General features: G+C 43.9%; 1 protein-coding gene across 3 annotated transcripts in view; it reads left to right on the top strand.

The window, feature by feature from the left end:
• The window catches only part of MBOAT2 (membrane bound glycerophospholipid O-acyltransferase 2), a 117,014-nt gene that overhangs the window by 17,613 nt on the left and 71,983 nt on the right, over positions 1-27,418 (top strand). Inside the window, exons 1-2 of one of the 3 annotated variants that reach the window (XM_082671853.1) lie at positions 18,194-18,324; positions 22,722-22,867. The exons of 1 other annotated variant lie outside the window; for it this stretch is intronic. Coding sequence is in view for 1 of the 2 variants with exons in the window: in XM_082671851.1 (XP_082527977.1) it covers positions 22,722-22,867 (146 nt within the window). In the remaining variant the exon portion in view is untranslated. Of the gene's footprint in view, positions 1-18,193; positions 18,325-22,721; positions 22,868-27,418 lie in introns of those variants that run through there. One more of the 3 variants, XM_082671851.1, reaches the window with a different exon arrangement.

The raw sequence follows: 27,418 nt of genomic DNA, 5'->3' as shown, positions 1-27,418 counted from the left end.
TTTTAAGTTGTTTTCACTTTTTATTTCTTCATACTTGCACCCTTTAGAAGTTACGTTGCCTTGTCCTTCAGTACTTGAATGTTTTGTGAGTCAGAAAGTTACCGGAACTCCCCAGCTTGGGTGGTGTCAGCTCTGGTCCAGTGGCTGTGCTTTCCCCACTGCCTTTACCAAGTGCTGAAAGGATGGAGATTATGCCTTAGAGGCGTGGCCTCCTTTTACCCCTTGCCTCCCGGCGTCTTCTGCTCTGTTTCTGTGTCTGTTTACTAGGTCATTTCCCCCACTAGATGGATCTTCCTTCTCTCCATTGCTGGTGCCCTCCCTCTGCAGGCATTTGTCAGATGTTTGCATTGCATACAAGTTTGTGATGATTATATTTCTAATTTTTAGAAAAGTGACATTACATTCATTTTAAGACTCCCAACCACCTGGAAGTCTACCAGCAGGATTTATGCTCAACCTGTTCGGAGCATTTGCTCACCAGTTCTCCTTGCAGGCTTGGTTCCCATTCCAGTTGGTTTAGTGTTGAGAGAGTTAGACTCACCGTGAAGAGGAACCACACCACTGGCGGGTCGGCTGGTACGTTAGGGATGCTGGAGACTGGTGTCTGCTGCCGGCACACCTTGCTGGTGCCATCTGCCTGCCTCGTGCTCAGAGGTCCGGAGCCCCTGCCAGCGAGGGTCATGGTTAATAGAGCAGACATTCGCATTTTCCCTTCCTCCTTTTAGAAGCCCTACTTCATGTTCCTGAGAATAACAGGGAAAACTCCACTCTTTCTTGATTTCTCTACTTGTAGGTAAAGCAGAAACAAAAAATTATCACATAGCTTTAATCTTGTAAAGGAAGTGATGGTAGGCATTTAGTGCAAATCATGTGTCTTAGCGCTGCTCAGACCGCTGTGGGGAATCGTCTTCCCACTTGGAATGGACCCCCAGGTCCCGCCATGATTCAGCCCTGCTGACCTCTCTAACCTCATGTCCCACCATTTTTTTCTCCTCTACTTTGTCTCCACTGGCCTTCTCACAATTGCTTGAATACTGTGAGCACGTTCCCACCCGGGCCCTTTGCCCTGGTGTCCCTGCTGCCCAGATGTCTGTCCAGCTCAGTCCCTCACTTGCGGTAGCTCACTGCTCAAGGCCTTCTAAAGGAGGCCTTCTCTGATCTCCCCATCCCCAAAATAGAACCTCCTATCATTTTGTTCTTCGTCAGTCTTTTTTAAAATATCGACCTTACGTTCTTTGTACCTTTTGACACTATCCATTTATTTGTTTATTGTCTGTTTCTCTCACACTAAAGTGTAATCTCCATGAGAGCAGGGACTTTGTTTTTTTTTTCTTTCTTCCACTGTCTAGTCCCTGGAGCAGTGCCTGGCGCATAGCAGGTACTCAATACGGTTGTGTCTATTATATTAGAGAACTATCAATCTGACGATTGTATGTGCTTTTTCGATTTTAATTTCTTAATGCTAACTGAATACAATTTACAGCAGCAAATGATAGAACAAATGACCTGTTTTAGCATGAACTGCTCTTTCCTTTTTGGAATTTCAGCTTAAGCTTAATGCAATACCAGTTTGGGAACTTATTTTTCTCTTGCTGCGAGGCAGCGGTTTCAAATGGCGGTATTGCCGCTTTTTAGGCTTCTAAGCTGTAGAAGCTTCCATTCCCTCATATATAACATAGAGTTAATGATCATGTTGACGTTTTCAGGTTCTAGTAATTAATAAGCCTTTCTTGCCAAATCTAGCCCTGGCTGAGAGGGAGATAGATACAAGAGTCAGACGTGGATCACATTGTCAGCCTTACTGATGAAAGCTGAATTGGAGGGTGTGACTTAGGGGTCCCGCCACGTGGAGTTCCCAGTACTTTACTCCTGAGTTACTTGAACTCCTCCGACACAGGCAGAGCTGGGCGCCTGCAGGTTCCCCCGAAGGAGCAACTTCCCCAATTAACTTCCCACACAGTGAAGCAGGCTGAGGCTGACAGGTGTAAAGGAAGCCCCAAAGGTTTAGTGAAGTCTTTCCTCCTCTGACGGGGAGGCGGGAGCATTGCACCAGAAGAAACAGGAGGCCCGGGGAGTGGAGGGTGCCCCAGTCAGGTAGTACCTATTGTGGGGAGGACTTCTGTCAGATATTTTCTCTGTAAGGAGTTTGGAACATAGCGGATGCTGAATACCTATTAGCCATTACTATTATAACACCTTTGCATGTCATTACTTATAGCAGTTATCGTACTGGACTACAATAGGTGTTTGTTTTTTTTTTAAATATTTATTCACTAGGGTAGACTGGAAGCTCTTGGGGGAAGGAGCTCTTCATTATCTCTTGAATCTCCAATGCTAGACTAGCTAGTGTTGGCTTGTAGCAGTCAGTGAATGGATATTTGTTTGAGAAGAAGAATGGCTTACTGGAAGGAACGTGGGTTTTGGAGTCAGAAAAAGGGAATCTGCTTTAAATTCTTTTTAGACCAAGGAGGAGATAAGAAAGAGTGAATACCAAGAAAGGAAAGTGGACTAATATATATATATTTAAGATTTTTAACAATAGTAGTTGAAACAATTTCTGCTTCATCAAAGAAAGTAGCTAAACAAAAGAGCACACACCCAAAATGTTTCAGTTTATCTAGGTTTCACTAGGTTTCTTTTCTTCACATTCATAGGTGGTGGTAAAGAAGTTAGGCTCCTGCAGAGTGACGGATAGTTTACACGTGTTAGGATGTGTTTCTAGTTAAAAAGTAAGGACAGGGACTTCCCTGGTGGCGTAGTGGTTAAGAATCCTCCTGCCAATGCAGGGGACACGGGTGTGAGCCCTGGTCTGGGAGGATCCCACATGCCGCAGAGCAACTAAGCCCGTGAGCCGCAACTACTGAGCCCGTGAGCCACAACTACTGAGCCCGTGCCCTAGAGCCTGTGCTCCGCAACAAGAGAATCCACTGCAATGAGAAGCCCACGCACCACAACGAAGAGTAGCCCCCACTCACCGCAACTAGAAAAAGCCCGCGCAGCAACGAAGACCCAACGCAGCCAAAAATAAATTAATAAATAAATTTATTTTTAAAAAAAGTAAGGACAAAGTAGGAGAAATTATTATTGAAATACACAGTGAGGTCTTTTTTGATATATCCCAATATGAACAGTAAGTGAATGTTTTATGGGAAGGTGTGCATATGTTCACAGAGTTTAAGAAGACGGCAGATGTCACTAGTAGACAGTCGTTAGCCCTTTCCTGTCTGCCTCCCCCCTCAGGTGTCCTTGAATCCAAGCTCCTTGTCGTCCTTAGCGATGCTTTAGCTTTAGCCGTTTCTGTGCCCTGACAGCGTTGTCACATACTCTTCCGACGGCGCGTGGTGACACGGTGAAGTCTGTAACGATGTTGGTGCTCCTTTTTCACTGTGGCGAATATTACCTGCATTAGCTCTGACAGACACAGCCTTTCTCTTTCTTTACCCTGGGGCTTCCCTGGGCTTCTGCAGTCATGATTTCACTTGCAGATTAAAATGTCAAATGCCACATTCTCAAGATTAGGTTTGGTCTTCAACATCCGGGCAAGCGCGCCTCCCCATGGCTGCAGGGGGAATGGGTGCCAGCCCAGAAGTCCCCCTGCGTCCTCGGGAGGGGTGTCCCTGGAGCACACCACCTGCGTGGGTCCTGGACACGCCAGGCGACTTTCAGCCCCGTAGTCAGAATTAGCGCTTGTGTATTGGAAAATAGTAGTTTTCGGAGCTCCTGTTTTTAAAATGGGGAGGAGAGCGACTATTTTCCAGGTCATTGGGAGTGTTATTTAGTTAATGGAGGATGTAAGATGCCTCGCACGTTCTAACTGCTCAACGAACGACAATTCGGAATACGGGCAGATGGTGTGACATCACCTGCATGTGGTGAGCGCCCGCCTGTGCTGGCACGCGCTGTTCATTCTCATCGCTCCATCCACCCCGCTGCTCCTCATGACCGTGCCCCAATGCTCTGGCTGCAGACAGACAGACAGCAGGGGCACAGCTGCCTGGTGCCTCCCCGGCCTCCTGGCTGGTGAGTTGGCAGGACTTGGAGTAGAACCCAGAGCTGGTGACACTTGTGCAGTGTGGCTTCCACTGCTATGTGCACACATGCCAGTAAGTGCTTTTGATAGTCAGTTACTTCTGAAATGGGGGAGGGGGGATAAATTAGGAGGTTGGGATTAACACATACACACTCCTATATAAAACAGGTAACCAGCAAGGACCTAATGTGTAACACAGGGAACTATACTCAACATTCTGTAATAACCTATGAGGGGAAAGAGTCTGACAAAGGATATGTAGCTATATATCGATATAAAACTGAATCACTGTGCTGTACACCTGAAACTAACGTGACATTGTAAATCAACTATACTTCAATAAAGTAAAAAAAAAGTATATCATGGAAAGGTTTTTTTTTTTGTGTGTGTGGATTTACTATTGAGTGGATAACTTTTTTAGAATTATGGGTTTGTTTGGTAAATCACTTGTAGTAGGACACAGAATGGGACCCTTAAAAACTGATCATTTTTGTTGGCAGTTAAATGGGAAAGAAAACTATTTTCTTTGTTTTGTGGGCTGGGGAGCGTAAGATTTTAATGGTCATTGTTTCTCCTTTGGGAGGAAAAAAACTTCCAAAGACTTAGTTTTAGGCAGAGAAGCAGGCAAAGTTTAAAACTCTTTAAAGATAGTTTTCTGTCATTTAAATTTGCTATTTAAAAGTTTTCTTTATATAAAAATTTTTTGTTATTAAAATTAACAATACTTGCCCGTTGTAGAAATTTGGAAAGTATATTATTAACATAAAATTTGGGGCTTCCCTGGTGGCGCAGTGGTTGAGAGTCTGCCTGCCGTTGCAGGGGACATGGGTTCACGCCCCGGTCCGGGAAGGTCCCACATGCCGCGGAGCAGCTGGGCCCATGAGCCATGGCTGCGAAGCTTGCGCGTCCGGAGCCTGTGCTCCGCAACGGGAGAGGCCACAACAGTGAGAGGCCCGCGTACTGCAAAAAAAAAAAAAAAAAAAAATTTGAATTCCACACCCTTAGGGATAACATCTGCACTTTGAGAATTTATCTTTCTCTCCTTGGATAATGGTCTTCTGGAGCCTTTCACTTTCCATCTCAAATGTGGGGTGACTGCTCCCCTGGCCTACTGCACAGTTTGCATTCTTCAGCTTCCTTTTACTGTACCTATGAGCCAAACTGATTATTTCTGAATCCTTGCCTTCTTTCTTGGTTTAGAATTTTATTTTTGCTGAAGGGCATCTCCAGGTAACTTCCCAAGAAAGACTACATGGAAAGTAAGTTTTCTGCCTCTTTATATATTTGAAATTATCTTCATGCAACTTTAGGTTGAAAATATCTTTCCCTTATAACTTTCAAGATATCGTGCCATTATCTTTCAGCGTGTAGTATTGTTGATGAGAAGTCTGATGCTAGTCTAATTCTCTTAACGAGTAGTTGACCTGATTTTCTTTCTTGAAGAGTAGTAGTAGGATCTTCCGTTTTCCTTGATGTTCTTAAATTTCACGTTGTGTCTGTGTGGATACTTGGTAAGTTTGTTCAAATCGAAGACTCATGTTCTTTATCTCTGGGAAATCCTCTGGAATTACTTCTTAGATAACTTCTTCCTTGTGTTTTCTTTGTTGTTGTCATGGTTTTCTTTCTGGAACTCTTATCTATTAGATATTGATTTCTTGGATGAATTCTGTCTCTCTTGCTACCTGTGTCTTTTGGAGACTTCCCTCAACTTTATATTCCAACCTGTGATAGATTTTATTTTCCACAAGCAGTCACAGCAGTATTTCTGGTACTTTTCACTCCCTATCAAGAGATGAGATTTATTTCCTTTCCCCTTGAACCTGGCGAGGTTTGTGACCATTTCAGCTGAGAGAGTACAGTGGATGCTGTGTGACATTGGGGGTTAGGTCACTAAAAGGCTACAGCTTCCGTTGCTGTGGGTGTGTGTGGCTCTCTTTCTGTCTGTCTCTCTCTCTCAGAATGCTGGTCCTTGAACCCACCTGCCGTATTGTGAGGAAGCCCAGGGCACACAGGCCGTGTGAAGCTGACTTGAGAGTGAATGAGCCTTTAGATAGTTACAGTCCCTGGCTGATGCCCAGGAGAGCGGAGATGAGTTCTCCCTCCCTAGTCTTGCTAAAATTGCAGATTCAAGAGCAAAAGGTATATTATTGTTTTAAGCTCCAAGTTCAAGGGTAATTTTCATGTCATCAAATTTCTCATTTTGGCAATCCTGTTTTTTTAAAACGTTTATTTGAAGTATAACATATCTACCCAGATCTGAAGTGTACAGTTCGGTCAGTTTTGACAAATGCATATGTATTTTCTTGTGTGACTAACCCTTGTGAAGGTGATCTTGGTAGACCAGACTATTAGGTATTGAGTTGAAAGAGATTGGCAGGAATTTGGTTAGAATATAAATAGGATAGGAAGCCATTGGCTTCTTTTTAATGAACTTTTTAAAAATAATTAAAAAAAAATTTTAATTTATTTTTGGCTGCATTGGGTCATCGCTGCTGCACGTGGGCTCTCTCTAGTTGCGGTGAGCAGGGGCTACTCCTTGCTGCGGTGTGCGGGCCTCTCACTGCGGTGACCTCTCCCGTTGCGGAGCACGGGCTCTAGGTGCGCGGGCCCCAGTCGTCGCGGTGCGTGGGCTCAGTAGTTGTGGTGCACAGGCCTAGTTGCTCTGCGGCACGTGGGATCTTCCTGGACCAGGGATCGGTCCCGTGTCCCCTGCATTGGCAGGTGGGCTCTCAACCACTGCACCGCCAGGGAAGCCCCTTTTAATTAACTTTTAATTTTAGAACTCTTTTAATTTACAGAGAGTTGTGAAGATAGACCGAAAGTTCCCATATAACCCACATTCACATTTTCCTGTTGTTAATGTGTTACATTAGAATGGTCTTTTATCACAATTGTCCTTATCAGGGTACCAGTGTGGTCAGCTTCTGGTGAGGCCTCTCTCCCTGGCTTGCAGATGGCTGCCTTTTTGCTGTGTGTTCATGTGGACTTTTTTTGGTGTGTGTGTGTGTCTGGGGAGGGAGAAGGGCAGGAGCTCCCTCTCTGGTGTCTGTTCTTATAAGGGCACTAATCCCATCCTGAGGGCCCTGCCCTTATGACCTAATTACATCTCAAAGGTTCCATCTCCAAATTCCATCACGTTGGGGGTTAGGGCTTCAGTGTATGGATTGGGGGGATACAAATATTCAGTCCATAGCAAGGTCCTTCCTGTGACCCAGGACCCTGTGCAGGATATTCCCATTTACATTTAGTTGTCAGTGTTTCTTGGGTTCCTCCGGACTGACAGTTTCTTAGACTTCCCTTGTTTTAGGTGACCTGATAGCTTTGAGAGTCATCAGGGATTTTGTAGAAAGCTCCTCAGGTGGGGTTTGTCCAAAGTTTTCCTCACAACTAGTCTGGCTGGTGGATGTCTGGGAAGCAGAGCACAGAGGTGCGGTGTCACTTCCGTCACGTCATAACCAGGGCACGTCTTTCAACCTGACCTAGCGCTGTTGACGTCAGCCTTGTCACCTGGCTGAGATGATGCTCGTCGGGGCTCTCCATGGATGCTTCTCTTTTCTGCGCTGACTCTCCACAGTGTCCTCCGGAAGAGGGCATCTGGGCAGCCCGCACGTGGGGGCAGGCCATCTGCCGAGCTGAACAGAGGAACGAGCGCATCTGGTTTCCTTTTGGCTTGTTAGTGCGTGGAGCGCTAGAGGAGAGCCAGGCGGAGCAGAATGTGGCGTGCGAGCAGCGGCTTTGCTCGGGGGCTCCTGGGGGAAGGGGCTGCCGTGACTTACTGGTGAGGGATGTATGTGAGGGAGAGGAGTCTGGGGCGACGCCTGTCCTGCGTGGTTGGCCTAAGCAGCAGGTCAACGATGGGGGCTCCGGGGGCGATGTGGCTTTTGGAGCGTGGGAAGGGAACGATAGAGAGTCTCCTTTGGCCGTGTTAAGCTTAGGGAGCCTGTTAGACTTGAAGAAGGAATGCTGAGTAGACCATTGACTGTGAGTCTGGAGTTCAGGATGGAGGGCAGGGCTCAGGACGCAATTCAATAATTCTGTTGTGCTTTCAGACTAAGACTTTGGTTTGGTAGAATAAAGAGCCTGTGGTAGTTTGATCAGAATGATGAGAAAAATTAAAATCAAACATATGTCCTTTCTGAGAGCGTCATGAACAAAAAGAAGAAATGATGGTTTGGGTCAGCATCAGTAGCCCTGCGTCCCAGCTTTTATGGCCAGTTGAGCAGTGGGAAATCTAGAATTTGATTCGGATGTCTTAGTTTTTTCCCCGAGGAACTGTGTGCATATATCTTGGGGGTCTGGGAGACAGCCAGTGTGCAGTGCGTTACATCTCCTCCTCCTTAGAGGGAAGCCAGGCAGGAGTGGGAGGCCTCCCGCAAGCTGGATTTTGACGCGGCCACGGCTGTGTCTTTTGTCTTCTCTCAGGCAGAACGCCGGCCCTGTGGCCCCTTCTGGATCCCTCCTGCTTGCGTTCCCTCTCCTGTGACCAGTGCGGGCGACCGGCTTTCCTGTCTTGGTTCCTCTCCTGGTGATGATGAAGAGAGGAGACTGAGGGATTTATATTATTTGGCGCCATAATGGGACTTTCTAAAGGTCTTTGACAGTTACACATCAAATGACGTAACATTTGACCAGCGGTACTGATGGCTTAAGTGTTAAGTTGCTATATACGTAGAAGGTGGTCCATTATCACTTAGAAAATGGAGTAAGTGAAGAATTTGGGGGAAGTTATAGTGCTTTCTTTTTTCCTTTTCTCCCCCAAAGCTCTTTACTTGTTTTTAGATCCTTTTTGTACCAGTATGTCTTCCCTTTTCTGGGGAGTTTTTATAAAAATCAGATTTGCAGGAGATTGTGTACCAGCACCACGTGCTCTCAGAGGATGGTGAAACCCTCCCTCATGCTTCCAGCTTCAGGAGAACCTTTCCAACCTCCCTGGGTGCCCCTCTTAGGGTTCATCCAGGAGAGGAGTGATTTCCAGAGTTTGGGGTTTATCATTTCCTTGCTGTTCTTCATAGTGTTCACCACAAACGTGTGTATCTGTAACAGCATCCCGTTTAGTTTTGCTCAGTTTTGATTTTGACCTTTATGTAAATGATTCATACTGTGTGTTTTCTTCTGAGTCTTGCTTTTTCCATCAGGTTATGTTTATTTACATTGGTGGCTGTAGCTGTGCTTCGTACATTTTCACTCTGGACTAGTGTGAGTATACTCTCACTTGTTTGTGTTCTCCTGTCCAAGGACGTTTGCATGGTTTCCGGTGTCTTACCGTATAAACAATGCTGCACTGAACGTTCTTGTTCATGTGTCCTTGTCACATGTGCAAGAGTTTCTCTAAGTTTTGTCTCCCTACTGGTGGCCTTATGGTCATGGAGATTGTATCTTTAACTTTACCAAATAATGGCAAAATGTTTTCCAGAGTGGTTATATCAGAATACAGTCCCACCGACCGTGTATTAAAAGTTCTTTTCTTCCTCATCCACACCAGCACCTGGCTCCTATTGTTACCAGGTTAAGAAATTTTGGCCAGTCTTGTGGGTATGAGAAGATCTTTTGTGATTTCCATTTTCATTTTTCCTGAACGAGTGAGGTTAGTGTGTTTTCATATAGCTCCTGGCCATTTGTATTTCCTCTTCTGTGAAATGCTTAGTCCTGTCTTTTGCCTGTTTTTAAATTGGGTAGTTTGTCTTTCTCATCTTGATTTTTACAGGTTCTCTCTGTTTTGGATTTGAATTATTTCTCCATTATATGTGTTGTAAAATATCTTTTCCCAGTTTGTAGCTTGATTTTCCATTTTCCTTATGGTGTCTTTCAATGAAGACATTCTCGATTATTTATTTATTTTAAAAAGTAATTTTAAAAATTAAAACATTGTGATAACATATATAAATATATAGAAGTTACCATCTTAACCACTTTTAACTGTATGATTCGGTAGCGTTAAGTATATTCACATCATTGTGTGACAGATCTCCAGAACTTTTTCATCTCGTGAAATGGGAACTGTATACCCATTAAACAACTCTCTGTTTCCCCTCTCCTCCAGCCCCTGGTAACCACCATTTTACTCTCTGTTTCTACGAGTGTGACTATTCTAGATACTTCTAGAATGTAAGTGGAGCTCCCCTCATGGGGTCTGAACCAGCTGACCAGCTAGGCAGACCACGTCAGGTCAAGGATCAGAAGTATGTCTCATGTTTGTTTGGGGGTTTTTGGTATATTTCATAATCTAGAAGTGTAGGTAGAGGGTATTCTTATTTTCATATTAAGAAGCTATTGCATAAAGAGATAATGAATGCCAGAGACTACCTGGTCAGGGCCAGAGCAGGGATTTGTGTCTATGGTTTATTAGGTAGTTATGAGCCGCTTACTTTAGACCTGGAGCCATCGGCCTGCTGTGATGCGCTTGGTGCCGTTCACCGTGGTCCCGTTTCTGTGCTCTTTGATACGTGTAGTTCCCAGCAAACTAGTTGCATCTCGATTGCCTTTTCCTTTGAGGGGAAACTTCATTAAAGTCAGTCGTTCACAAACTTGACTACTTTAACTTTCATTAGTAATACGTACTTGTGACACATCTCAAGAGACTCCCCTCCTATAAGTCGAAATCGCTGCCTTTGATGAATTAATTATGTGACTTTATCAGCTCTGTGGTGCTGCTTAATATTCACCTTGGAGTTGGTGTAAATATTTGATAATCTGTGTTGTACAGATGGTCTGCCAGCTGTGGCTTCCCTCCTAGCCCGAGAGCAGAAACTTGTTAGCAGTTTGCTGGGGCAGTCAGTGTATCAGACTGGTGGAGTCTGGCCTTCCAGGACAGCCTATGTGGCAGGACCCAGGTGGATCTCTTGTGATTGACTTACCACATGACACTGCAGAGTTTGGAGGTCAAATTCTTACTGTGATTTAGATCCAAGAATTACTTTTTAGCTCCTGCTTAGTGTTCAAATAACATCAAGCAATAGGAAGAAGAGATGACACATAAATTTGGAATAATATGGAGATCAGAATAAGGTAAAACAAAATATGAGTTTGCAAGTGTTTAACACACATGTGTCACGTGCTGGTCATATGTCAGAAACAGATGCTGAGGAATACAGTAAACGAAATAGACAAAAATCCCTGTTCTCATGAAATGTACATTCTAGTGATTATCTTAATGATTTACTATAGGATAATTCAAGCTACATGACATTAACAGGCATAATGATCAATTGTGATTTTCTGGGTAGCAGTGTCTGAAACCTTTAAAAGTTCTAAAAAAAAAAAAAGGAATTAAACATGCTTACGTTGGCTCATTCAGATAATGTGTTGTTTAAATGCTTAATGGCTAAATATTCCAATGGCAAGGTGTTCAGACCCCAAGGTAATCATTAAAAGTTAATACTTTTTATGTTGACATGATTGTTATTGAAAGTGTACTATTTTTGATGGGAGGCAATGTAATTTCAAAATCAAGTCAACATATTTGTAAGTTGATATTGTATTGAACTGAAATCTGATGATAATGAGGTAGCCCAGGAGAAAAGTGAGTCTTTTGCATCATTTGAAGCCTGTGTAATTAATAGGATAGCTAAAATTGACTTTTTTTTTTTTTTTAATAGGGTGGGTGCTTTTTACCCAGTAGCACCTAGGCCCCTGGATATGAATGCTTTCAAGTTAAGTCACTATTCTTATTTGGACTAAAGCTTCTAATAGTCATAGCAGAAATGAATGAACGAATGGGTATTAGAAATATAATAAATAAGTAAACAGATTTACAAGATACTTTGAGATAGCGATGAGTACTGTAAAGTCAGTAAAATGAGATATAGTAGATGTTAAAAAATGATTGGGATGCTGCTTTAGCTTGCAAGATACATGGACCTTTTGAAGACATGATGTTTGAGTTCTGATGTGAAGGGTGAAGTGTCTGCATTTTGTGCATTCCAGGTATGGGGGCCTGGGGAGGCTTGGGCCTTGAGGCGGAGGTGCGTGTGGTGTGTTAGGGAAGATCCCGCGTTGAAAGGTAGCCAGTGAGAGAAATAGTGGTAGATGAGGCTAGAAAGGGGGCCTGGCTCTTTGAGGGCAGAGTAAGGAGTTAAGATGTTATGTTGACCATGATGGGCAGTCTGCTGGATGGAGTGTTTTTTTAAAGAGGAGGACTGACATGGTCACACGACTGTAGTGCGGTGCCCAACTTGGAGAGGCAAGAGGGGACATAGGGAGCCCCTGTGGGCTTGGGCGTCCAGGCAAGAAGAGATGGCAGCAGTGGAGATGGAGACAGGGCATGCATGGCACATGCAATATGGAGACAGAGCTAAAAGGACTTAGGGACGGATTTGACGTGGAAGGTGTTGAGAGTGTGTGCTTGCTGGGTGTTCGGTTGAGCCACTGAATTTGTGCTGGTGCACTGGCTGAGATAGGTAGATTTGGGGGAGAAGTTGCCTGGATGACTAAGTACCCTTTTGACTGCAGCGAGTTTAGGATACTTATCATTGTTCAAGGAGGTGGCGAGTCTGAAGCTCCGTGGAGAGATCAAGATTAAAATTACAAAGTTAGGTGTCAGCAGTGTAGACATGAATTCCTGGGAGAGGATGGAATCTTCAGTTTCCTCCTTTAAGTTGAGGAAGTCGGACCACATGGTCTTTCCTTCTTTCTGAAAATCAGACATTTATTGAGTCACAGAAGCTGTCTGTGAGAAACTTGAAGTGATGGGAATTTTCACTAAAATTCTTTTAGCTTTTTAAACCGTGAAAGTGACGAATGGGAAGGAAATACAGGCGTTTAAGTATTCCACATCTGTATTCCTTCCAAAATTGCTTGTCAATTACTTGTCCACAAAGCAGGATATATAACTGAAATGAAATATCTTTCCAAAAGCAAAGGTAATCTCAATCACATTGTTAAGGTTTGCAGTTAAACCCAAATGATGGTCAATGTGGATTTATTTTTATTAAAAAATTTAAATAGCTTTATTGAGGTATAATTGACATACAATAAAATGTGCCTTTTCAGAGTGTACAATTGAATGTTTTGACAAATGCATCCATCCGTAAAGCCACCACTGCAATAAAGATAATGCACGTCTCCGTCACCCCAGAGTCTCCCTGTGTCCCCTAGTAATACCTGTCTCTTGCTTCTCCCTGCCCTGCATCCCCAGGCAACCGCGGATCTGCTTTTTGTCATTATGGATTAGTTTGCATTTTCTAGAAATTTGTACAAATAGAATTGCACTCTTCATTTTTCTGAATTCTTTTACTCAGTTTAATTATTTTGAGATTCATCTATGTTGTGAGTGTCACAAAAGTCCATTCCTTTTTCTTGCTGAGTAATATCCTCTCTGTGGATGTACTAGGATTTGTTTATTGCATCATTGTGAATTTAGACTCCTTTTCCTTTTTCCCTTTAGTAAGTCTTCTGATTTGCTAATATTATTTGTAACCACCTAAGAGATAAATATTGAGTCTCTCTCTTTCACCACAAATGCTCCTAATAAAAGGGGAGATGGTTCCTTGTTCTTATATTTATTTCCCCTTTATCCTTTTTAGGAATGAGCTCCTCAGTCATTTGTCGGAGTACGTTTGACAAGTGGTGTTGATGCGAAGCAGATCAGCCCTTGTTTTGTGTCTGTGCTCTGTGTGATATTTTGGGATGTGTGTATGGTGAGTTTATTTTATCTGGGTTCAGCTTATTTCCGTAGATTGCCTTTACTTGAGTTTCATAATTTAGCAGTTGTGGATGCAATTAATCTAGCACCTTTTAATTTTCCAAGCAGTTAGAAATAAATTCCTTCTTAGTTCATAGGAATCTTGTATAGATGGCAAGACTGAAATTAAATAAACTCTCATTAACCTCGTAGGTAAGAGGTGTGTCCTTTTAATCTCTGGTGTCTTGATTGAATCACTTGCTTTCTGCTTCTGTTTCGGTGCCTTTGAGAAAGCTTACTACTTTTTGGTTTCTGTGGATGATCTGAGAATACACTTCAGGATCTGTCAGAGCCGGGAGTCTGGCTCTTTTTAACGTCATCAAATTTAGCACAGAGTAGGAGGTTAGGGGATGTCTGGGCTCTCACTTTGCAGCTCTCTGTGCTGTTGTCTGGGAAGGAAGAGGAGGGAAAGTTGTATCTAAGGGCCGGCCCTGTCCTGGTGGACACGGGGCTTTGCGGGCTAAACCCAGTGTGCTTTGTTTATGTGGGATTCGGGTAGGCAGTTGCCATGTAATTCAGGAGGCAGGATGGAGCCCCAAGAGGCGTGCCCTCTGCCTCCCAACCTGCCTGGCAGCCAACGTTGTTATAGCTCATTTGTGTGTCTTCTTGCCCACCTCTGAGTTTTATGAGTGCAGAATCTGCCATGTCTGTGCTTTCTTCTACCTAAATAGCGTTTACAGAATGTTGAGTAGAATGCATACTTATGCTTACATATTTATTTTTTATTTCTTGTTACGGAGTTTCTAATTGGAGCAATTATTATTAAGGCCTTAAGTCTCTAAGGAAGAAGATAAGGTATGAGCTGGTATATTCATAATACTCTGTACTATTTAGGCAAACTCTTGAAGCATATTTTTTTCCTCCACTCTTTCAGTAAATTAAAAGCACAGATGGGGCCAGGCACTGCGGTCTGGGATGGGTAGGGATTCATAGATGAATAAAATTTGTTCCCAAGCCCTGAGAAGTTCACAGCCTAGAGGGAAAGTTAGACTAATAATCCAGTAAGTGACAAGTGCTGTATAGAACTGATTTAAAAAGTGTTCTGGGAGCCCCAAAGTATGAGTACAGGTTCCATAGTTTCTATTTGAGGAGCGGGGTGATCCCGTTAACTAAGATACGGGTCCTTGGAGGAAACAAGCCAATTGGGTAGAATGGTAAGATAGACGAGGATGCAGTGAAGAATTCTATTCATGTGTCCAATTTGAGTTTTGTGCAGAATGTTATTCTTCTGGCGAATCTGTAGATTTTCATGGCAGTTTATAAAGACTTGTTTCCCAAAGTTTTGGTTGGGATTCACTTTTACTATTTATGGGGAGGTTGTGGTTGTTGAATTAAATGAGTTTAATTTACCAATGTTGCTTCTAGTAGGAGTGGAGTTTAATTTACCCTATGCTTGAAAGAGTTGTTTTTCTGTGGCAGTGGCCTAATCGTGTTTGAAAATGCTTATATGCTGTAGGACCTGGCTGCCGTTGTGTTAAATTTAGGAGGATGAAGCTAGCAATGCAGACTCAGTGTAGGGAGATGAGATAATTACAATCTTAAATCCTGGTGCTCAATTTTTGGTTTGGAAATTTGAAAAGAAGCATGAATTACTTTATTTATTTAAAGAATCAATTTTATTTATTTATTTTTGGCTGCATTGGGTCTTCGTTGCTGCGCGCGGGCTTTCTCTAGCTGCGGCGAGCGGGGGCTACTTTTCATTGCAGTGCGTGGGCTTCTCATTGCGGTGGCTTCTCTTGTTGCGGAGCATGGGCTCTAAGCGTGCGGGCTTCAGTAGCTGTGGCACGTGGGCTCAGTAGTTGGGGCCCGCGGGCTCTAGAGCGCAGGCTTAGTAGTTGTGGCACATGGGCTTAGTTGCTCTGCGGCATGTGGGATCTTTCCAGAGCAGGGATTGAACCCGTGTCCTCTGCTTTGGCAGATGGATTCCCAACCACTGCACCACCAGGGAAGTCCCAGCATGAATTACTTTTAAAACATTTATTTGGGAGTAGATAATACATGTCCATGGTGCAAAATAAAAAGCTGGACAGGGCTGTACGATGACAAATAAGTCTCCCTTTACCTCTGTCCTGTACCCTGAAGGGCAGCCACTGTTACCAGTTACTGGGGTTTCCTTCCAGAGAATGGTGTGGTAGAGACTGCTAGCTCTTCCCCAGAAGTCAGTTTTTTTCCTGTCCTGGCACGTTTCCTGGTCAGCCTTGTAGGGGGGCGGGCTCTGTGACTAGCTCTGTGTGTGAGTATGAGAGACAATGATCCGCGTCCCATTTTCAGGCGAGGGCTCTTCAGAAACAAGTATGCCTTTTCCATCCTCTCACGTTTCCCTTCCGAAGGCCGGATGCAGCCATGATGAGGTTCTGGGTGATGGCATCACAAAACGGAGCCAGGACCCCGAAATCATCTGCGCAGGACGGCTGCCCACTGCCCAGGAATATCTGCTCTAGACTGTTACCTGAACCTCAGTTTTGTTGGAGCCATTGCGTACTTTTTTGTGTGTCTGTTTATTACAGACACGTAATGTTACCACAGCTATTACATAAAGTTTAACAAAAAATTAAAAAGCCAATATCTCTGTAACCACCCTGGGCAAGAAACAGATGATCGCCTGCACACAAAAGCCCACTGTATGCCTCTCACTGTGACCTCTTCCCTTCCTCCATAGATTATCACTTTGCTGACTTCAGCGATATTCATTTCATGCTCTTTATAGTTTTACCACTCATGTGGGCATCCCCAAACAGTATGGTTTATTGCTTGTTTGGGGGAACTTTTTATAAACATATGTTTTTATTTTGTATGTGTTCCTCTGAGTTAAATTCAAGAGACGTATGGCTTCTTTCATACAGCGTTGTGTGTTGAGTTTAGTCCATATGCTGTAAGAAGCTGTAATTTTTCATTTTCATTGTTCTGTGTGTTGCCTGTTGTATGAATACACCACCATATATTTAGCCGTTTTACTGTTAATGGGCACTGGGTGTTTTCTAGCATATGGCTGTTATGAACAGCACAGTTTTGAACATTCTTGAACATGTCTCCTGATCCCCATGTTATACCTCTAAGTAGTGGAGTGGCTGAGTCCTAGGGTGTAAATATCTTTAGTCCTGTAAGAAGGTGCTGAGCTGTTTCCCCAGGTGGTTGTGTTAGCGTGTGTGAGATCCCATTGCTCCACACCATGGTCTACTTGGTATTGTCAGACTTAAAAAGTTTGTCAGTCTGGTCGATACATAATGGCATCTTATATGGATTTAATTTATATTATTTCCTGAAGATACGAGTGGTTCTTTGCCTTGCCTTTGGGCCCCCTTGTATCTACTTGACTTTGAGGTTGGTTGATGAGGACACATTTCTCAAACATAAAGCACACGAGTTTTGCCTGCGGAATTAAAAAAAAGAATTCAAGGTTCTGTTTCAGACCAGGGGAATAAGAATTCTGGGGCTAGTATTCAAAACTCTATTTCTAATCAGCTATGCAGGTGGTTATTACACAGCTGGACTTACACTGGTGGATGCAAGCACAGTGCTGACGATGCTAAAGGTTGTATCTGTGGGGCCTTGAGAACCCCTAGGATCCTTGGCCACGGGCTGTGTGCCTCATTCCCCCAGCTCCGCCCATGCAGGGTCTCCCAGAGACTGCCTGTTTACCTTAGCAGCCACTGGCTAAGAATGTAAGTGTGCTACCCAAAAGCCATTTATACTGATAGAAAAGTAACATTAGATGTAATCTATGTTCCATTGATAGAGATATGGAGGCAGCAGCTGATTTGGGGGTACTTCTGTTAATTTGTTGAGTATTGCACTTCATCTTTTTAAAATTTTATTGAAGTATAGTTGATTTACAATGTTGTGTTAATTTCTGCTGTACAGCAAAGTGATTCAGTTATACATATATATATATACACATTCTTTTTCATATTCTTTTCCATTGTGGTTTAACACGAGGTATTGAATATAGTTCCTGTGCTGTACAGTAGGACATTGTTGTTTATCGATCCTATATATAACAGTTTGCATCTGCTAATCCCAAACTCCCCTCGCCCCCTTGGCAACCACACGTCTGTTTCGTAGATAAGTTCACTTGTCATATTTTAGATTCCACATATAAGTGATATCATATGGTATTTGTTCGTCTTGAGCTGCCTTGAAATTTAAGTTTTTTCACTCTCAACTTATTATAAGCCAGTTGTTGGCTTATTATAGAATGCTTGGCTCTGATGTGGCGGTAATGAACTGTCACATGGCATGTGTGGCAGTTTATACAGTTTTTCATAAGAGGTGTAGCTGTTGGTTTGGTATGTCCGTGGAAGGAGGTGAGCTGACAAGCCTCCGATGTCACTGTCGTGGACGCTTCCCTCCCTAAATGCTTTTGCAAATTTGTTTGGGGGTATTATTAATAATTTCTTTGAATATCCTTAAAAATAAGTGAATCTCGTTGCTGTTTCTTTGGAGTGGCATAAATTCCTGAGCAGCAGGCTTTCACCCTGCACGCCTGGACGCTGACTTAATTGTGAGGTTGAACCACGTCATTTGGTGTCGAAGAAAACTCTTCTCTCACCACCTCCTGTGGAACGTGCTCCTCAGAGGGCATCCTCTGGTTTGTCTACAACAGGTGCTTTCACAGGTACTTCTCTGTGCAACTTTTCACAAAAGTTAAATTTTTAATTAAAAAAATCTTAAATTAGCTAGATTTTATACCCTTGTTTCTTTCCGCTTCCTGCGCCCTGCCTCCCCTCCCACCCCCGCTCCTACATTTCTGGGGGCAGTTCTCTGAGGGTACATCAGGTCACTTGTATAGGTGTATTTTCAACAAAATGGTGTTGAAGAAAAGAACATAAAGCCTTTTGGGTCTGTATTTCTTTCCATTTGGAAGAAAGCTTGTACGAAGGGTTGACCTGTAACAAACCAAAACAAACGTACGCAAGCTCAACGCGGCTTCCCTTTTATTGTGCGTATTAGGTGTGGGAAGTAGCCATTCGGCAGCCTTTTGTTAGCTAGGAGGGACACACTTTGCGGATCGCGAATTCTCTATATGGTCTTGTCTGTAGCAATCAGGTTGGACCTTCAGACCTCCTCTAGAAGTAGAGAGGCAGCCGTTGAACAGCCTAGACTCAGATCTGGGTTAGAGCCTGGGGTACTCACTTGTGTTGTAAGTGACCTTGAGCTGGCCGCGTAAACCCCGGGAAGTAGCACCTTGCTTCAAGGATTAAAGGCGGGAAGTCGTGGAAAGGGCCAGCCCGTGATGTGATGGATGTCCACGCCTCGTAGGTCTGTTAGTTCTCTCTTGCTCTGTTTCCATCTGCAGTATGCATTTGCCTCCCCAGCCCTACCCCGCCCATGAAAGAATGACTAAGATATGGGAACGTTTTACCTTTAAGACCTTTCACAACAGCTATTTGTACATCTGGGTGTGTGCCCATTCTGGTGTTTCCTATGTGAAGTAACAGTCTGCATTTCCCCACCTGCATATCCTACAGGGTTTTTTTTCTTGATATGAATTGCTGCCCCCTCCTCCTCGAGTTGCCACCTTTGTCTGACTGGCCGAACCCTTCTTCTCCTTTGCAGCCCAGTCACAAGGCCCGGATTCCCGCTGTGCCTCTGGGTGCTCCCCCAGGCCAGGGTCTAAACTGCACCTGCTCCCGGGGCTCTCCCCCTGGCACTTCAGTTGTGCCCTAGCTCTGCGTGCTTTCAGGGCAGGGTCCCGCGTCATGCATCTTGCGTCTCCTGCGCAGCTGTCCTGGCCGCTAGTGGGTAACGTGTGAATTATTCGTAGGCAGTATTAATTTGGACGGGTTACCTAAACACTGGGACTCGGCTTCCTCATCTGTGAAATGTGGCTTTCTGCTCTGGACATGCTCTCGCCAAGCTCACTGATAAAGGTGCAGTTGCCAAGGTAGGTGGCTTGTCTTGGATCTTGTGCCCTGTGACCTGACCGTGACCGTGGCCTCTTGAGCCTCCTCTGGCCCCGCCCACACACAGTGTGCCCGTTCTTGCTGCTGTGACTTGGCCCGGCTGTGACTTGCCTGCTGTGGGGTTCTGCCCTGGGCCCCCTTGTCTGTCCACAGCTCTCCTTCCGCCGTGTCCATCACTCCCAGACTCGCATCTGCTCTGCTGGCTCCAGACCCGCCTCGCAGATGTCGTCTGAGCGAGCATGCTTGCCCCCTGCACACTCTCAAACTGAGCGTGCTCGAGGTGGGGGGGAGTCTTTCTCCCCTAGGACCCACGCCTCCCCGCATCATGTCATCATCCACTGATGACTCACGGTCTTTCCTCTTCCTTCAGGCCCTGGTCCAGTGGCCAGTCCCAATGGCTCTGTGGCCTGAGTGTCCTTCGAGCTGGCTCCTTCCCACTTGAGGCCCTCCTTTCTCAAGGAGGCTGGGACAGCAGCGGCCCGCACCCTGTTGCTACACACTCCTTGTTCTCGTCCTTCTTTTGCGAAAGCAGAGCTTGGGTCACATGTTGTCGGTGTTTTTTGTTTTTTAAATTAATTAATTAATTAATTTTATTTTTGGCTGCATTGGGTCTTATTTGCTGGACGCGGGCTTTCTCTAGTTGCAGCGAGCTGGGGCTACTCTTGTTGCGGTGCTCGGGCTTCTCACTGTGGTGGCTTCTCTTGTTGCGGAGCACGGGCTCTAGGCGCACGGGCTTCAGTAGTTGTGGCTCGCGGGCTCTAGAGCTCAGGCTCAGTAGTTGCGGCGCAAGGGCTTAGCTGCTCTGCGGCATGTAGGATCTTCCTGGACCAGGGCTGGAACCCATGTCCCCTGAATTTGGCAGGCGGATTCTTAACCACTGCACTACCAGGGAAGTCCTTGTCGGTGTTTTTTCATCACTTATGGGCTCCGCAGGACATGCAGAGCCCCCCTCTCTCTGAACCCACCCCCATCCTGACGTCATCTCCCGCTGTCCCCACTACACCCTGCTGCCTTGCATTTTCAAGCCGCAGTGCTTCCTTCACATTGGGGTTTTTTGTTTTTGTTTTGTTTTTGCTGAAAATGCCCTTTCTCTAATTTTGCGACACCGTGGTTCTCATACCTGGAGGATTATTGGGACCTGTGTTGTTCTTTTTGAATTATCGACTTCTGCGCCTGCCCCCAAAGATTTGGATTCAGTGTCTGGAGTGAGATCTGGTCTCATTTTCTGTAAGACGACAACGTTGAAATGGATGTTTACAAAGATACAAAATTCTGTATGTCAGTGGTTCTAGAATGCTTCTGTATTAGTTCACACTTTGTTTTATGTTAGACAAATAGGAAAAGAGAGAGAGAGGAGGAGGGAGAGGGAGGGAGCGACTCCTTGGATGTTAGTGGAGATCAGCTGTCATTAGGTCTTATGTCCCCAACTTTGTGACAGTCAGCCCTTCATGCTGTTTCCTTTGGGGTGTCCTCAAATCACTTTCTGTATAGTCTTTAATAACTGAGTTGAAGTTCCTGGTGTGTGTGTTTGCTTTTATTTTTATTTATTTATTTATTTTAACATCTTTATTGGAGTATAATTGCTTTACAGTGGTGTGTTAGTTTCTGCTTTATAACAAAGTGAATCAGTTATACATATACATATGCTCCCATATCTCTTCCCTCTTGCGTCTCCCTGCTTTTTTCATTAGATTCTAAAGCCATCCAGGGCTAGCGCAGGGCTTATGCGTCTTTTGATTTCCCATGCTTTGCCCAGAGTAGATGCTCCGTACCTTTTTGTTTAGTTATGAGATATTTGAAAGTTTTTAAACTGTAAGAAGTTTTGTAGATGTGAGTAGTTATTAATGTCAATATTCATTTTTCTGGTATATCTACTTTTTGCTTAATTAAAAAAATATTGTTGGAACCCTTTAGGAGAGAAAAAGTGCTTAGAACCTGTTGGAATGACATTTTGCTTGTATTAAGTCTAGCTGTTTCGAAGAACAATGGTCTCTCAGACAATGTACAACAATGTTCAACTGTTCTTCTCCTTGTAATGCAAGAAAAAGCACATAGTTGTCTGTGTCTTTAGGCAGAGATATCTCTGTGGATCTGTGGCAGCATCGACATGTAGATGGTGTGATTTGTTCCTAATTTAGGTCCCTGCAACAGTGATCTTGTTGTTGTTAAATGTGTTTCTTACAAGTTCCGAATGTCAAACGTATTTTTCTTGTATTTGTAGATTCTAAGGCATGTGTACCTTAACGTTCTGTGAGAATCTACTTCATAAGAGATAGAAATGCAGGTTTTTCTTGAGTCTTTAAATACCACAGGAGAGTCTTATTTGTAGTTTTTTATTTTATCATTTTGCAAAGGCAAAAGTAATGTTAAGGGAGAGAAAAGAGCGGCTGCACTATTACCAGCTTGTATGCATTCCTGAAAATTGAGAACGATGTCGTTCCTGGTGAGTTATGAGGACATTTAAGAACTTGCCTTGGCGGGCTTGGGGGTGAACGCTATCCCTCATGGCTTTCTCTTATTCACGTACTTGCCTCCTGGACCAATGCTTGAGGCCCCCAGAGCTGAGACGTTTGGTTCCTTTCAGTGGTGGTTTCAGACCAGCAGCGTCCCCTTGACCCCCTCGCCAGGGATGGTACGGAGCTCCAGATGGAAGAGGGTGCATGCTACAGACTCTCGGGGACCTTCACCAGATCCTCACCCACAGGAGTTTTGGAGAAACTCAGAGCTCTTCTTTTCCACCAGTTACAGGGTCGCCCAAGTCATTAAAATAAGTTTCTCTTTCTCCCAAACCATAGGGTACCCCGTGCTTTCCATTTCTGTGTCTGCATCCCTGTGTCTTCCAGGGCCCCCCCACCCCGCAGGCCTCTCCCCACGCTGGGCGCCAGCGTCCCTGCCGAGTGTAGCACCCAGGTGTGCGTCAGCCCTTCACTTTGAACTTGAGGCTGTCATCTCTGGGAAGACGCCCCGATTTTTGTTTTGTTTCTTTAGTAAACTGGGAGATCTTAATTTTCTGTAACCTTGGTGTTTTTGTCCTGAGACTTTAAATGTAACATCAAATGAAAAATTCAAGTCTGTGTTGCTAATATGAAATTTTAATTTTTCTTTGCAGGTCAACTTTGTAGTGTGCCAAGTCTTTGCCTTGCTAGCAGCCATTTGGTTTCGAACTTACCTACATTCAAGCAAAACTAGCTCTTTTATAAGACATGTCGTTGCTACCCTTTTGGGCCTTTATCTTGCACTTTTTTGCTTTGGATGGTAAGTAATTATTTTGATCATATTTAATGAAGACTTTGGACGTCTTTGTAAATTGAGTGTGTAGACGGATACATCATGTAGAGTTTTGTTCTTATAGTTACTAAAAAGTTTTATATTTTTATTTTTAATACAAAAAAAAGAGTGGAGAGTGGGCTCTGTCCCTTCAGTTGGGGTTCAGAGGGCAATTTATTATTATTTATAACTTATGAAAAAGGACAGATGAAGAAAAAGGATATAAAGACATTTTATTCTGCCATGAGTAGCTCTTTCACCTGTTTTGCAGGTCTTTTATGCCAAGACAAATGAACCATTTAAAATAGCTTTTTTCTTTCTGTGCAAGTGGCTTTTAAGAGTCTGGTAAAGCCCATTGATAGAACTCTATTACCATTTTTTAGATTCTGCCATTAGCCAAAAGAGGTTTCTTGTTTGGTTGGTTTTGGCGGGGAAGAATTATTTAGCATGGAAAGCTGTTATTTATGGCCCTTCAGATGCTGTGTGTATGTGTGTTTCCTTCACTTAGCTCCCTTCTTAATCGTCAGGGCTGTGAAGCAGTACAGAAACGCTGTCACTTCCTGTTCGTCCCAGGTGACGGTGGTTGTATGTGACAGAGGGAATCAGGAGAAGTGCACGGTGTCTCCAGAAACAGCAGAGACGCTCAGTGGGAGGACCCTCTGCTCTATGACTTCTCCCGAATTTTCCCTCTTAAGTGAGAGCTTATGCCGCTTGCTCGTTTGCTATGCTTACACAGTCCCAGAGAAGGCTTTCTAGGTCTGCTGTTGAGCAGACCGTTGCTGGACATGGAAATTCCCTGAGAGGATGGAAATGCGGTCACTTGAGGTTTAGCAGCTTCTGTCGTGGGGTGCAGGCTGTTGGACTTTGACAGTGCCTCTGCATTTGTCCTAGGAGGTTTCCTTTGATTCTTGGGAGGGTTGAAATGTACTGGTATTTCTGAATCTACTTTTTGCCTCTGGCAATTGCACATGTGTCCTAGAAACTCACGAAAAATCCGAGATAATTTATTCAGTCTCTGCCATGTTGCCCTCTGACAGGCCCTGCCAGTGGTGGGTGTGTGCGGAATCCTTGGGGTCTCAGTGGGATCTCTTACATCAGATCTAGGCATGGTTTCTCCACTTCCTTCATAACATCAAATTTATGTCATCAAAGTTTTCTTAGGTTTCTCAGGTGATTCTATTTAAACTTCTTGTGAATCCTGTCCTGGGGGTTGTGTGTGTGTGTGTGTGTGTGTGTGTGTGTGTGTGTGTGTGTGTGTGTGTTTAGCTTTGTGTTATGGAGCTTTCGAATACAAAAGTACAGAAAATAATATACTGAGCCCTCCTATATCCATTGTCCAGCTTCAGCGATTATTAAAATTCTGCCGTTCTTCTTTTATTCTTTCCCCAACTTGTTTTTCTGGAGTATTTTCAAGCAGATCCCAGTCGACACATTTCACCCGTACATACTTGGTGTTCAGTGTGTATTTCGGCAGCATATTTTGAGGAGGGGTCGGGGAAGGCTTGCCGTCCAGAGTGGACAGCTCCGGGACACCCTTCACGTTGCAGTCTGTGGACACAGAGTAGAAGACTGAGATGTGAGCTGTGTTTCCTGGGGCCGTGTGACTCGGAGCACCGCCAGAGGGGAGGTCTTTACCGACGGGGTGCTTTCTTGCTGTGAAGGCTTCTCACATGCTTTATCACAGTGTCCCGAGGAACCCACCTTAATGTCAGGTGGTCCTAAGTATTTCAAATTATATGTGATAGCCAGGACTTTTTTTTTTTTTTTTTTTTTGCGGTACACGGGCCTGTCACTGCTGTGGCCTCTCCTGCTGCAGAGCACAGGCTCCGGACACGCAGGCTCAGCAGCCATGGCCCACGGGCCCAGCCGCTCCGCGGCATGTGGGATCCTCCCGGACCGGGACACGAACCCGTGTCCCCTGCATCGGCAGGCGGACTCTCAACCACTGTGCTACCAGGGAAGCCCCGGATTTGTTTTTTTTTCAAATAGAGTTCTCTATTCTTTTCTTGGAGGAGAAAATTTTTATATTCCTTTCGTTTGGAAGAGAGTTTGTTTGTGCCTCTGTGCTGGGTGAAAGGTAACTCTGCTAATCGGAATGAGCAGGGAAGTAGCGTATCCTTCTGATTTGCATTTTAGCACTTTGTTTTTTAGGCTCAAAGGTAGTCCTGTTTCCTGTTGATTGTGACTTCTCTTTTGGAAGACATGCTGTGAGTTGTCTAGATATAATTGGCTATTTTACCTACTTGTATTTGGCCTCAGCTTTTTTTTTTTTCCAACCATCATTTATAAGTTTCTATTAACTGAGAATTACTTTATACTTTTATTTTCTTATTTAGCTATATGACAGCAGTGTAGAGTAACAGACTGGAGCTTAGACTCTGAATCCAGACAGACCTGGGTTCCACTCTGGGTGCCTCGGCGGCAGCCGTGTAACTAAACATGTTATTCAGCCTCTTTAGCATCACTTTTCTCATCTGTAAAATGGAACCAGTGATGGTTGTGATGACTAAAAGATGTAATACTTCAGAAAGGGGCTCAGCACAGTAGCCAGCTCCTCGTGAGCAGGGAGGGTTACTCAGGGTCAAGACCGTTATTGTGACTGTGGTCTGTTGGTACCATTGTCCAGTCGGTGGTCCAGATTAGAAATGTTTATGTTTATCCAGTCTCTTCCTCAGTTTATCATACAGTATTAAAGTATGTCTTTCTCTCTAGACTGGAAGGTCTCTGAGGACAGAGACTGTATCCCCTGACTCTTTATTCCCAGTGGCCAGTACTGTGCCTTTCGGAAAATGGACATTCGTAAAGATCAGTGGAACAATCGAAGAGGTGTTTCTCAACCTTTTTAAAACTCTTTTTTTGCTAAAAATAAATTTTTTACCTGCCTTTTGTGTGATTTGAAATTCAACATATGTAAAATGTGATATCTAAAAACAAACTGAAGTTTGGGGATAAAGGATTGTTTTGTTTGAAAGATGGTGATACACAATCCATGGGGTTCCACTCCAGCTCACCCTGTGAGGAATCAGCCAGTGGATCAGTTGCCCAGGAGGAAACAACTTGAGTCTCAGTGTCACTTAGGGTACTAACTGGGTATATGTTAGGGCTTTGTTTCCTCAACTCTAAAATGATGAGGGCTGGATTATAATAAACTTCTAAGATACCTTCTTGCTTGCATTTTTACCTCCCTAATAATATTTGAAAGCGTACTGTGTGCCACATAACCCAGCCAGCACTTTTCATGTGTTATCTTTTAATCCTGAAAAGTGCTGGGTAGCTCCTGTGCACTTATTATGCTCATTTTTCTAATAAGGGCAAGTAGAGTAGCTGTGGATGGGAAATTACGAGGAAAGCCACCAGTGCTGTGGTTGAGTGTACAGGCAACCTGATGCTCGTTGTGGAGGCCAGTGAAATAGAGGGCAGTGCGGGTCCACTCTGTACAGATAGACTTATATTATCCCAGGAACAAAGGCTTGTACAACTGGCAGAGTGTCACATTGCACTCCAGAAGATCGCCAAGCTTGTCATCTGAATGGCGATGCCCGGGGAGTGGGCGTCTCAAAGTGATAGAGGGAACCACTTCGCTATTTGAAACATAGAACTTTTAGCTTCTAAGTTGTCATATATCCCTCATGTTCCAAGGAAATTTATTCAGTAGGAAAGGAAAGATACTTCCCCAAGAGTCTTCAGAATCTTTTTTCATTTAAGACATTTATCGTTAATGAGTTCTATTCTAATTAATAAAGCCCTTGCAGGTGTCCAGCAGGCCACTCCAGCATTTTCACATGAACTCCGTTAGTGCTGGCAATAAATAGGAGCTGGTAATTAATTTGAAAAGTGTGCGTTTTAGTCATGTTTTCTTAGCTTCTTTCTGTTTCAGTTTATACACAAATATGTTTTTCTGCTGCCTCCTGGTCCTTTGGTTATATAGTAGCATTCCAGGCCAACATTGTTCCCGTGTGTGTGTGTGTGTGTTAGGCAGAGGAAGAGACAAGTAGACAGACTGACAGACATTCTTTGTACAATGAGTAAAATAAGTTTTTTCTATGGGCCTGCCTTGGAGCCTACTTCTTATTTGTAATATTTCTATGGAAAATGAAAAAAAATTAAGTAGCTTTTCCACATTGGAGGCGCCTGTTATTCTATGATGATTAGGTTAGAAAGTAATTTTAATCATAGCTTAAGATACTTATTGATACTTTTAATTGTATACAATGATTTGAAAAATTTTTCATACATTATTCATGCCATCAAAGGGGAAAGAAAATGGAAATTTTGTGTTTGTGTGTGTGTGCGCACATGTATGCATAATCTTAGGGATAATTTGGGTGGATTTTAAAACCAGAGAACTGAGTCATGTTTTGCCTGAATTTTGTGACATGAATGGATAAGTTAGTTCTCTCATTTAATGGTAGATTTCTACGTTAGAACGTTAGAAGAAACTGTGTCATCTCAGTGAGAACGTTTTGTAGATAGATTACTGCACATTAAGGACTGACTGCATTTGTGTAAGGAAGCTTATTTGACTTGAACCATCATGTT

The sequence above is a fragment of the Grampus griseus genome (genome assembly GCF_964374135.1).
Source record: "Grampus griseus genome assembly, chromosome: 15".
NCBI classification, from domain to species: domain Eukaryota; kingdom Metazoa; phylum Chordata; class Mammalia; order Artiodactyla; family Delphinidae; genus Grampus; species Grampus griseus.
Note: the sequence above shows the minus strand (reverse complement) of the source record. Positions and strands in the feature narration are given on the sequence as shown.